The following is a 12,880-nucleotide window of genomic DNA, read 5'->3' on the forward strand; positions in this document are numbered from 1 at the left end:
TGCCTAATCATTGAGAATTAGCAACTTGAAATAGGTGTGCTAGAAGGGGAGTATGTCTCTCACACAGGGAGACATTTCAGTAAAATATTATCAATAATAATGATGAAAATTAACAGGAACAGTTGGGAACAGAGGGATGACAGGTCTGGACTGACGGTTTCCATCTCAGCTACCTACAGCAACTATCAGGTCATACAAAATCTTCAAAATGATTCTTTTTAAGCAACTGATGAGTATCTTAAACTGGTGTTAAATTAGCTTCTTTTGTCTGTAGGCAATGCCAATCAAACACTTCTGCATATGACAAATTATTTACCTCCAACAGCAAGTGACACCTTTATTAAACAAAAGCTTAAATGCTATTTAAGCCGGGAATCTCATCAATTCACTCCGACCCAATATTTCTCTTGGGTGCTTTGTAATGTGCATTCATGCCCACTCACCAGAACTTTTAGTGGCCTCCAAGTCAGAGGACGTTGCCTGGGACTGGATGTTGTACATAGCTTCATACATACAGACATCATTTGATAGGTCATATTCCAATGCTCTGAATGAAAGGTGGAAAAAACATTTCCTTCAGATATACAACAGCAATTTCCTCTTCACCCCTAAAATCTGCTGTGTAGATTCCACTCAGATTCCTGCACGGATATGAAGCACAGCTCTGCTACAGACTCTTTCAGAGAGTATTTGCTGTCGTATGCATCCTGACAGTCTCCATTGCTACCTAACAAATCAAGATTTAACTAGCGATACTGAAAAGTGAGGGAACAAAACTGTACATGGAATGTCCCATTTCTATCTCCGCTGCTGTCAAAGAGCCAACAAAAAAATGGATTGGAGGGACCGCGGAGAAGTGATTTCATTATGAAAGGACTCAGACCAGAGTAGCATTCACATTTCATTTACCCCACTACTCCAATCTAGGTGTGATCAAAGCCAGTGGAAAACAGGCAGCAGACTAACCATGGAAATAAAACCTCAAACAGAATAAATGAACAAGCCGCTTTGAGTGGGCGGGGTTGTAAACACAGCAGAGACAACTGTCATCTCACCGAAGACCATGAGTCATTTCCAAAGGCAGTTTGATCTCTGTTTTTTGTTGGGCAGGACCAGGCGGCACCAGAGGCAAAGAGGATGGTGACATGTATTCAGTATCCTCATCACTTTCGGACTGTTCCCCGGGTTGCCGTTTTGGCACAGGCAGTGGTCTGGGGACAGAAGGAAGAGGGTCAACAGAATTTGCAAAACAATCTAAACAACAACATCAGTTTGGAAAAAAAAACAAAACAGTGAATGCACGTAACGAACAATGGTTAATCCAAACCATTAACCATTGAAAAGCAAACCAAAATCAGCTTGAAAAGCAGTTAGTTAATCCACAAAACAAAATGGGTTGAAATAATTAGCAAAAGTCTTGTCCATGGTGTGTCGCAACAGTGACACACAAATATCCCAGTCACTGGAGAGCCTCACTTTTCAACCTCCCCACATATACGCTCCCTCATACTATAGGTGCTGCTGTGTCCAAGGCACTACACACCAGGTGGTCTTAAACTACAACTGTTCTGGATAATTACCAGTCCATTACCACTCAGAATTAACCGTGGTAGATCAAATACTAAGAATACTTACTGAGAGTACATTTTCTTCTTCGTATGTTCTTAACAATCCAGAGCATCAATCCTAAACTCAGGCCATGTATGTTGTGTCAAATTCTAATCCTGATACTTATGGGTGTGTCTAGACTACAGAGTTTTGTCGACAAAAGTGGACTTTTGTCGACAAAACTAAACCTGCGTCTACACTGCTGCTGAGTACTGTAGACATAACGTTGACAGAACTCAGCAGTTTTGTCGACGCTGGTAAACGTCATTTTACGAGGAATAACGCCTTTTGTCGACAGAGTTCTGTTGACAGAAGGCATTATTGCATCTACACTGTCCTTTGCGTCTACACTGCCATGTCGACAAAGCAGCTTGCTTTATCGACAGAACTGAATGTAGTCTAGACGCTCTTTGTCGACAGAAGCTTTGTCGACAGTATCTGTCGACAAAACTTCTGTCAACAAAAGTCTGTAGTCTAGACGTACCCTAAGAGTACTGAAATGTGAACAGATATCCAGAAGAACATTTCTGTCCTCTCTACATCTACGGCATCCTGAAATGGATAATCTCTATTACAAGAAAAGAGCCTTCATGACAAAGTAACACACCTGATTGCTAGAGAGTAGATAGCATTGGCAGATGATGAAGGTTTTATTTTGGGGTGTTCATATTCTGAGCCCACTGGGGCACCACTGTTCAAGTTCTGCAAAAAAGAAACGATAGGTAAGAAACAGCTTTACTGTCAGCAGATTCAAACAGACATCCATGTCCATCACCCAAAGCACCCATTCTCCTCTGAGAAAGGAGAGCTCTTTGACTTTCTTTTGCATGTGCAAGATTTGTTTAAAAGCATGATTTAGAATTTGCTCATATCTAAAAAAACCACTGGCTTTCATATTCTGAAGAAGCTCTAATTGGAGGAAGATAAAGAATAAAGGGAAGTAAAATGCTCTGCAAAGCATTTCTTCTTGACTGAAACATACTGTATCACAATGGGCAGGGCTTGACAAATCACATGCCGGTCGCCCTGTTCACCGGCGGCACGTGCATGCACAATGCAGGTCTTGCACATGCGCAGTGCGGGGCTGGCGAGTAAGTTTCGCTGCTGTTTTTCAAGCCCTGACAATGGGTTACAGGTGGGGCTGTATCAGTCCCCAAACTCAACACAGACGGTATTTCCCTCAAACTAGCTTCAAATATAAAAATCACTGGTTAAAAATCCAAAGTCAGTAGTGACTATAAAGTGCAGCCATCCGATAGCTGCTCAGTGGCAACCATTTAAAACGAGTGGGGCTCAGTCTAGCTGACCATGGACAAGAAAACCACATCCCCAAAAAGCTCACCAAAGCCAGCACTGTCTCCTGGCCGTTTCAAGAAAGAGGCCAAAGGAGCGAAAGGGCCAGAGAGATGGAAGTCACCTCTCCTACAGACCACTCTGAACTGTAATGCACAATGCCAAGGCAATGACATCCCACAGAAGGATTTTAATGCTCACAGCTTTTGTACGATGCATGAGAACTGAAGTGACTGTTCAGCTTTATCATCGCTTCAGATGACCCGAGCAGCATTCCCTGTCGCTGCTGCTCACTGGAAGCAGCCCCGCATTACTTGAGAGCAGGATGCCGCCACACCCAGTGACTTACCGCTGTGGTGTCTAGGCTGAGCGTACTCCCATGCCTAGGAGCATCAGGTCTGGAATCTATCTGAGATGGTAGGGAGAATGGGAGTGAGTGCCGGTTTGTCAGCTCTCTATTTGCCCAAGGGTCACTAGGACTGAGACCTGCAGACGGTGCTTTTGGAATTGGCCGTGATGGCCAGGGTTCCCCCGGACGGCTGGAGGGCACCGGGGGTAATTTGTCTCTGGAAGGACAGTCTCCTGGTGTACAGGGTAGAGGACGTCTCTGAGGTCGATTCTCTGCCCCAGTGGAATATGGCCTGTCTGGCGGGGGCGGAGGTGGGAGATCTCGGAGCGTTGGCGGAACCGGCAGAGGTTTATCCTTATGGAGAGGACCAGCAGCAACCTGTAAGACAACATCGTACATTTAAAACCACAGCTTAGCAAGAAGGAAGTCCGGCCCACTGCACGTATCCCAGTCAGGAAACTTCTTACATGAAGCTAACTCTAGTGCAGCTGTAGAACATGAAGTAACTCCTAGCTATATCCATCACAGGCCTTTAGATACAACATTGAACCATTTACACGTAGGAATAAATGCTCAGTTCTTGAAATGCCCTCTTGCTACCCACGAATGGCACCATACAGGAGCCCTACCAGAATTCTCACTATTTCATTGAGCTTCTGGCACAGATTGATTTCACAAGGCAATTTTTTACCAAACACTGATTAACAAGTTTGTTATTTTCCTATCTGACTTTTCAAGCACCAATTCACAGCCTCTCCCATTCACTCCAACACCCCCCCCCCCCCCCCCCCAACAACAATCATTATGCTCCACTTAGAAATGCTAACGCTCTTTGTCTTTCCTCCTGCTGGTCATTAAGGAAATATAATCATCTTTCCCTTCCAACCGCTTTCTCCTTCCTTAGTTTTCTATGGGGGAGGGGGGGAATGCTTGGTGGAACAACTGGGAAAGCAGGGGAAAACTGGAAAGGGACTGTAAGTGTCAGCTTCACATAGCTAGGCTACTAGCTGGAATAAACATTTCCACAAATGCAAGGGGGTAGTACTGGCTCCACATCAAGGGGGTAGTACCGGCTGAAGACTGAGAAGGACAAGTTGCTTCCAGTGGAACTAGAGACCCTTCCTTGGATGGAAGAACAGAGCAGGTCTGAGAGGACTGATGGAGAGGAAGGAAGAAAAGGGAGAGTCTGAAGCGAGAGTTAGGAGAGTCCACTACTTTTCCCATATCTCCCCCGCACCCAATAAAGAACCATTGGGAGGGTGAAAAGAAGACTTCACCTTGGAAGTAGTCCCAGGGCTGGATGCTCCAGAAGGGACGGACACGCGCTGCTGCAGAAGATCGAGTCGTGGAGGTACTGGCGGAAGGGAGGCTTGCGGAGCCACTGAGAATGGAGAAGGAGGGCGCTCAACCTGAAAGAGAAAATTAAGAAAATGAACAGGAGTCAAAGCCTAGAAAACCCATCCTAATGCACCATGTCCCTCCTGGCACCTCACACTGCCTTGCTGCAGCTTGTAATGCAATTATTGCCTTAACACCCAACAGGCAATAAGAGATCATGTTTGTTTCATAGCACTGCAGTTTGCTGGGCACAAACCTTGTGATCCACCAACAGGCCCAACTCTGGCTCTCAGCCACATGAGCACATACCTAAAAATTTCACTCTAAAAAACACGTAGAAATTGTTTGCTTGGACCAACTGGTCTTTAATGCTGGTACTAGACTGCCAATAGGCATATTTTTTCTCACCACCAGAGAGCATGCTCCACTATAGTAACAGCAGAGCACAGCGAACATAGTTATATTACAGAGCTGCACAAGATGTCCCTTGGCCATGATGGCACGGCACTTACAGCAATCATTAAGGCGCACCAGGAGCGGTGTCAAAACCTTCATTCTTGTCCTCGCATAACAGTGTCACCACCTGATAAATCAGAACAGTCACTCCTTTTTTCCTTATCTTTATAAGAATCGTTTTCTGATATATGCCAGTGCATGGGAACTTTGAACAGCTCGACTGATTTTATAAGCAACTAGCAGATCCAGACCACTTGCCTACTGCAAACCACAACGTAAGTCAGGTCGTGTCAAGGGACTGGTTTTCTCATCCCAAGAAATGGTAAGCTGTATAGCTCACATCTCCAAGACTGAGGCTTGGAACTTCAGCTGCTGACTACAAAAGAACTTGAGAGGGATAAATCAATGTGGAAACTAAAGAGAATTTGGATTGTCCTTATCCACTATATCCAAAGGCTCTAATGTATGTAAAGTGAAATGAACTATGGACAACAATTCAAATTCAAAAAGACTATTCCCTATGCACCAGCACAACTCACTGCTGATCAGCAAGTGGCAGCAATGAGCTGACAGGAAAAAAAAACCCAACTTCACGGTGATTCATAAAGAATGCCTTACTTGCACACATTTCCCTGGCAGGAAGCAGCATTGATGGAAGACAATCATCAGACCTTTTATTACACAGATTAATCAGACAACATACTCAGAGACGGCAGTCCAACTTACTTCCTCAGCAAAACAGACCTCCCTCTACTTAGTTCAGTCATCAGCACCTTGGAAAATTTTCCTTCTCTAGCTGGTTGCTTATACACAGAGGAAAATGACTCAAGTTCTGCTGATAAGACCAATTACAGATCATAAATCAAAAGCAGCATTGCTCTGCATGCAAAGAATAATAATAAATATTGGTCTTGTATTTCAGTAGATGAGTCTAGTTATGTTCCTCTACTACTGTCTTGGACAAAGCCCCAGCTTCCAGGGTAACACATGCAGCATCAGACATACTGATATAGTGAACAATATACTTGACTGAACTGGTAAGATATGGCTGACCATGTGTTTCAATAGTATGGCACTTACCAACTTACTACAACCTAGAAATACAGAGGGCAGTTTCCATTCTGGGGCTCAACAAATCCAATGTGCACAAGTCAACAAAACTAAAAAACAGTTTACTCTGTGTCTAGCAACATGTGCCCAATGGGAACTTTACCTTAGCACCAGCTAATTCTTTCATCATGAAGAGGGGATCATCTGCTCTGTCGTCTTCATCATCATCATAGTTTGGGGAGGGCGCTCCCTCTGCACATTGCCGCAATAATCCTCCCCCTCCTCTGGGATCAAATGGGTCGACTACAATGGGCTCTGTGCCTTTGATTTCACAGCGGCAGAAAGGGCAGCCCTGACCTTCTGATTCCTGTAAGGGGGGGGGGGGGGGGGGGGGGGGGGGGGGGGAGAGACAAAGAAAGCTGTTACAGCAGCCACTGCTCTGAAAACAAGTAAATGGACAGTGACTCATCATATAAAGTAGTATCATCTTTTCAGCAGATGTATTTTGGTGGAGGGAAGGCGGGAAACAGGAATTAAGACTGCACTATAAATATAGCATGATCCTTATTTGAAGTAAAAAAACACACCAACCACGATGTGTTTAAGAAGCCCTCCCCTTCGACGCATCATTCTTAAGGCAAGAAAGTAGCAACTATGCCACAAACAATGAAGAAGGGTGGGAGAGTCTAGTAACTAGAATCAGTTTTGAAGACAGATTCCAAAGTTTGCATCCTGTGGGGGCATTATTTGGCGGTTGGAGCAAGGTACCATGCAACAGACATACTGACACAAATTTCAAGCTATGCTGTACCCACAGGCATCTAAACAGTTCTTAGAAGAGGGAAGGAAAAGATGGGGCAATTCCTTACCTGCCATGCAGTGAGACAGGAAGTGCACATCAGGTGGCCACATGGCTCAATCTTCACATCCTTGTCATTTTCTGCACAGATTTTACACAGTTGGAATGTGGAGCCCATCTCGCAGTACAATTCATATTGTTCCTTGAAGAAAAAAGCACAGACATAATTCATTCTGATAATAATGTGCCTTATTAGTCATAACAAGAAATCCAGCCCAATATTCACCCGGAGGAAAAAAAAAATCAAAATACTAAACCACAGGTCAGTAGAAACAAATGTTTTCAAAGGTTATACTGCAATTTTATCGTGCTGGAGTCTTTTGCAACCAATGCTTCTGCCAATCGCTAACAAAATAGCCTTGAAGTGATTCCAAAAGAACCTACAAGCCTTTTAGTATAGTGTTTCTTCAAGTTCAACTTAAAATCATATGGGTCAGGGATAAAAGAAGGCATATGAGTTAGGGCTGGTGGAAGGACACACTGTTGTCCTACAACACTAAACAAGGAACTCAAAACTCATCAGCCCTATACAGAGATGAAGTTTCATTTGATGTTTCCCATCTTTCTTCCCCTACCCAACCACTCAAAGATTTGCATATGTCTTATGGGAATAAAAACAGCTGCTTCATGCACAAGGAGCCAGTGTATTAAGCGGACAAGGAGACCAGAAAATGGAACGAAAGCATGGTATCTGAGAGGACAAAACCCTCTTGGCTCACCTGTGTAACTTTAATGTGGTCCTGAGGTGTAGGCTCACACAAACCAGTCAGGTCAGGATTCTGATTCCGACCATCAGGAAATAAATAACTACAACAAGCGAACAAAACATAAATCTTCTTTCTCTGGAAAACCCTTTTTTAATCAGTTAAAAGTAAATGCAGAAGTCAACGATGCTTAAACACCAATCAGCCAACAACAGAAAAGTGTGCCTGTAGGTTCAACTTGGATCATCCTATAGGGGTACTTTACCTTGCAAGGACAAGCCTTCTTTTCTTTTGGAATCCAAGGTGTTTTGTTTTGAAAAGGAACTTTCTAACCAGGCAACCCCCCCTACCCCCAATATATTCCACTTACAAATACAAATACAAAAAGGAAGTTTGTTTTCATGGTTTTGACTGTGTTTTTTAAAACAAACTGACACTCTCAGCCCCCATACTTCTCTTTGTATATGACCCTGCAGTGAAGTCTTAATGATGAAACGAGCACCAGAGAAAGAAAATGACATTAGTATAGGATCAAATAGTATAAGAAGCTAGACTGACAGGAAACTATGAGCCAGACATGTACCTTCAACAGTGGCACTGGGAAGTAGAGAGAAGCGATGAAAAAGTGGCTTTCTATGAATATTTTCAAGAGTCCAATTCCTTCTTTTAGAATCCAGTTCAGTAAAGCAATTAAGCTCGAGAGCAGTTCCATCAACTTCAACAGGGCAACTGATATGCTTAGAAGTGCTTTACTGAATCAGGGCTTAAATAAAGAGGAAGGACTGAACAACCTCATGTCATCTGCACAACTGATGCAAGATGATGTATATGTGCAACCAGACAGAATGGTATGTGACCAAATCCTCTGGGTGTGTTCTATCATCCCATTAATTTCAAAAGGCACACTACCTAGTGCCGGGATTAAGGAAGATAAACCATTGACCCTGCAGCCTCACCCACAGACTGGAAAGGGTGTAAAAAGCAACAGACTGGTGCAAAGTTACTTACAAGCCTTCCCTGAAGCCATCAATCAGTGCTTGAAAAAGAGGTTTGTTGTGGGGGATAGTCTGGAGAATGTTCCCATCTGCAGTGACATAGCCAATGGCCCACTGACCGAGTCGCGTACAGCTCAATCGGAAAATGTAACTGAAAAGAGAAACCAACAGAAACTTCAGTTTGGGCTGGATCAACCTCTCTCCCCACTCCCCTCCCCCTCCCCCCAAAAAAATTAATGTCCCAACTAAATAGCCTCTGTCTACGTCTCTCAAGGTAGAAGATAAAGACTAGCGAGAGGATTTCTACCAGCTTTTACCACTTGGTCCACTCTACCAGTACCTCAAAGGGAGAATCCAGCAGTCTGATAGGAGTGAGTGAAGTACCTAAAAACTTACGGTGGCGTGCAATTAAAGCCAGGGCCCACAAGGATAAGGATGAGAGAGTCCTCACACTCACTTGCCATTTCAAACCAATTTAAAAAAAATGATACAAGTTTTCCATTTTTAAAAGTAGCGTGCAACTAGGGGTCTCCAGAGGTGAGAGGCAGGCATCCCCTCCCCCATAAAAAGATATGTCTGCCTAGCCCTGCCACAGAACAGGGAGTAAGACCCTTCTGTCAGACTGAATCTCCTTTTACACAGCAGTGCTGCAAAAATAAGCACATAAGAACGGCCATAGTGGGTCAGACCAAAGGTCCATCCAGCCCAGTATCCAGTCTCCTGACAGTGGCCAATACCAGATGTCCCAGAGGAAGGGATCACAACAGGGAATCCTCACGTGATCCCTCCTGTCTCCCACTTCCAGAGAAACAGAGGCCAGGGACACCATTCCTACCCATTCTGGCTAATAGCTATTGATGGACCTACCCTCCCTTAATCTATCTAGCTCTTTTTTGAACCGTGTTCAAGTTCTAGTCTTCACCGCATCCTCTGCCAAGGAGTTCCACAAGTTGACTGTGCGCTGAGTGAAGAAAAACTTCGGGGGGTGGGGGACCCTAACCAGTCATCAAAAAGGGAACTGCTACTGAGCACTAACCTGCCAGGTTTGTGAATAAATTTCTGAAGCCGTGCTTTCACTTCATCATAAGTCAGGAATGCCATGTAACCAGGATGAGTCACAGCTAGGCTATTCCAGTTCCTGAGCAAAGAGGACCATGGCTGAAGAAACAAAAGAAATATTAACCAGGCACTTCCAAGATGTACCAACACACACAACTGTCCTTAATCCAAAGAGGTCAGTTCTTCAAAAATAACGACGAGTTCCTATTCCAGTGCAGGAGCGAAAACCTGAATTTACAATCAACCAGAATGTTTGACAAACGCTGCCAACGTGCATAGTGTAGCCGCAACAAAAAGGAATCAATGAGAGCCAGAAATGTAAAGAGTAAGGTGTTTCACTCCGAGACTTTGGCCCTTTCCCCTCAACCACATAAAAAATTTCCTAGCCAAGTCTTGGTATCTCAAAAATCTCTTTTCCCCACCTCAATCATTCAGTTATTAAACGGAGATGGAGCAATATAAAGTATTGGGGCGGCTGTGTTACCATCTGCCAGTGCAAGGGTACGATTGGTGACAATTCTTGAGGGAAAGAATGAAGTATAAATATTGCACACAGAAGGGAAACCATGCAACTCTGTGTACACTGTTGAGCTAGCAACCAGACCAAAACACAATCAAAACAACACTTTCCGCATTCCCTTTACAAAGATGCAAGGATAGGTAACCTTAAAGATGAGGAAGAATGGATAATTCAGAATGTTTAACAGGTAGAAAAAAAGGGGAAGAAACCGGTGAGACATTTATTAATTTAGTAGTCAAAGATGGGACAGAAATCCCAGTCTATATACCTATAACAAATACCCAGTGATAAGCCATTCTGCTCAGAAGGCAGGCAGCCCAAGAACAGCTACCACTCCCTCGGAGGAAACTAACTGAGAGGTGAGATAGGGACATAAGCACGGAATCCAGAAGACTAGGCAACTAATTATAAACTAGAAACTATGACTCGGCTCTACCAATGACATGCTGCATGGCCTCAAGAAAGTGACTTAACCTCTGTGTCTCGGTTTCTCTGTCTGTAAAATACGGGAGTGATACCTAACCACCTATTCTTACAAGGGTGTGGTGAGAACTATTGGCTGTGCAATGCTATGAATGGATCAAGCAATATACAAATGCGAATTGTTATTAATGCACACAAAGAAAATAAGCTTCAGCCTTTCCACCACTGACACTTTTCACAAGCTGAAGAGGCAAGTAACTAACAGACCAACAGTACATGTGGGAATGTTTCAGCTAGACACATCTTAATTACAACCCACCCCACCACATGGGGAAAAGGCAAGTCAGAGCCAAAAGTAAATGTTTGTTCTTATAAATATCCAGCTGCACCATCAGAAAATGCACTCTTTATCCAAGTACTACTGGTAACTGGGGGTGTAAAGGGTTAACTGGTTACCCAGTAAGCATCACCCTTATTGGGTGATGCTTACCAGTTAACTGGCAGGACCCCAGCCAGCCACAGCAGCCCTGCCACCCACAACTCAGGAGGATTGGAGGAGCCCCCGACCACTGCGGGCTATCCAGACTCTGATTAACTGGTTACATGATTAAAAGTATATGGTTTAACTGGTTAACATTTTTAAAGGGTATTTACATCCCTACTGGTGACTCAGGTTGTTTTTATGTTTTCACCAAAAATTAATATGAATTCTATTCAACAATATAGATGTGTACCTAAGAGAGAAAACATGTTTATATAACATTTTGGTTGTGGCAACTTAAAAGCCAAAAAAATCTGAAGTTCCAGTATCACTTTGACCTAAATACGCCCCCACAGAAAAACATCCAAAGGGGACAAGGGAGAGTTTGGGATTGGACCGATCAAGTAAGCTTCACATTTTCTGGCTCATGGAGTTTAAAACTGACATTTCAAGTGGGAAAAACTGATTCGGGAAGGGATATTGAAAGTGCGCTACAATTACCATTTATTTTTAGAAAGCTTTCCCCCCTTCCTCCTTTGGCAACCTACCTAACGGCAGGGTTCTAAATCTTACAAAAAGTATAAGGGGAACAGAAAAGTCAGTATAGTATTAACAGTGTTATATTCCCATTTAAAGCCTGGCTTACTCTGGTATAAAGGTCTACCTAAGCAGCAGGCTACATATATTTCAAATGATTCATGTCCCTTTGTCCTTACCTGAAAGAGCCGGGTAAATATATCAAATTCAAACACTGAAATGTAGTCATTGCATGTCAAGTCAATAGTGGACTTCAGGGCCATGGCCTCTAGTCCCGAACTGATAGGATGCACCTCATGCAAGGCCTGGCGGAAGGTCTTCCAAGGGACAATTGTCCTGGTGAGGAAGAAGGGGAAAAATCCACAAGTGTGACGTGAGCTCAGAAACATCATCATGCAATGCCACTGTGTTATACTCTACACATATGTACAAAAGAGCTACTCCAAATAGAAAAGGAATGAACTCAAGAGAGAAAATTACTCAAGTCAAGCATGAGGGAGAAACTTCCCTGCATTACCAGCAAATAGCAGCAAAACAGCCATCTTTCAATTCACTACTCTGCACAAAGTACAATTTTGGAACTGCAAGCCCACCTTTGATTTCCCTTCCCCCAGGCCATTAACGCCTGCGCAGGCAACAGTTCACACTGAAAAAGAGCACATACAGCACTTGCTATAGAATGCCATAATTCGATCTATTTTATCTTCCAGCAGCAGGCACAGGAGACATTCAATTAAGTTTCCCTGGAGCAAAGACCTAGATCAGTGGTGGGCAACCTGCGACCCATTGGGGTTCTGTGTGTGGCCCTCGAGACATTTTGTTCACCGATGACCACACACAGAGTTGCAAGATTCTGTTGGGTCTTTTCCCCCTTCCAGTATTACAAAAGTGACACACAGATAAAGCCAGGGCACATGACCTGAGGTGCATACTAACTACACACAACATTGACTGTGAGAGCCATGTGCTCCCTTTGCTCTAAAGTACAGGCAGTCCCCGGGTTATGTACAAGATAGGGACTGTAGGTTTGTTCTTAAGTTGAATTTGTATGTAAATCGGAACTGGTACATATTGTAGGGGAAACTCTAGCCAAACATTTCTCCAGAGCTCAGTTTTATTCTCCCACACCTCACTTCCCTCAGTCCTTTATTCTCAAGCTGAGGTGTCTGCTGAGAAAAGCCGCTCCGCGTCTCCCTGGTCTGCTGGGT

At 43.8% G+C, this 12,880-nt stretch overlaps 1 protein-coding gene across 2 annotated transcripts in view; it reads right to left on the reverse strand.

The window, feature by feature from the left end:
- Nucleotides 1-12,880, reverse strand: part of CBL (Cbl proto-oncogene) — a 57,975-nt gene that overhangs the window by 9,903 nt on the left and 35,192 nt on the right. For both annotated transcript variants that reach the window (XM_075909358.1, XM_075909359.1), the window contains exons 4-14: nucleotides 11,852-12,008; nucleotides 9,689-9,810; nucleotides 8,666-8,803; nucleotides 7,673-7,760; nucleotides 6,964-7,095; nucleotides 6,258-6,461; nucleotides 4,528-4,659; nucleotides 3,251-3,628; nucleotides 2,216-2,310; nucleotides 1,056-1,211; nucleotides 444-547 (exon numbers count right to left, since the gene is read on the reverse strand). In XM_075909358.1, coding sequence (XP_075765473.1) covers nucleotides 444-547; nucleotides 1,056-1,211; nucleotides 2,216-2,310; nucleotides 3,251-3,628; nucleotides 4,528-4,659; nucleotides 6,258-6,461; nucleotides 6,964-7,095; nucleotides 7,673-7,760; nucleotides 8,666-8,803; nucleotides 9,689-9,810; nucleotides 11,852-12,008 — 1,706 coding nt within the window. The remainder of the gene's footprint in view (nucleotides 1-443; nucleotides 548-1,055; nucleotides 1,212-2,215; nucleotides 2,311-3,250; nucleotides 3,629-4,527; nucleotides 4,660-6,257; nucleotides 6,462-6,963; nucleotides 7,096-7,672; nucleotides 7,761-8,665; nucleotides 8,804-9,688; nucleotides 9,811-11,851; nucleotides 12,009-12,880) is intronic.

This window comes from Pelodiscus sinensis, chromosome 26 (assembly GCF_049634645.1).
Source record: "Pelodiscus sinensis isolate JC-2024 chromosome 26, ASM4963464v1, whole genome shotgun sequence".
Classification (NCBI taxonomy): Eukaryota; Metazoa; Chordata; order Testudines; family Trionychidae; genus Pelodiscus; species Pelodiscus sinensis.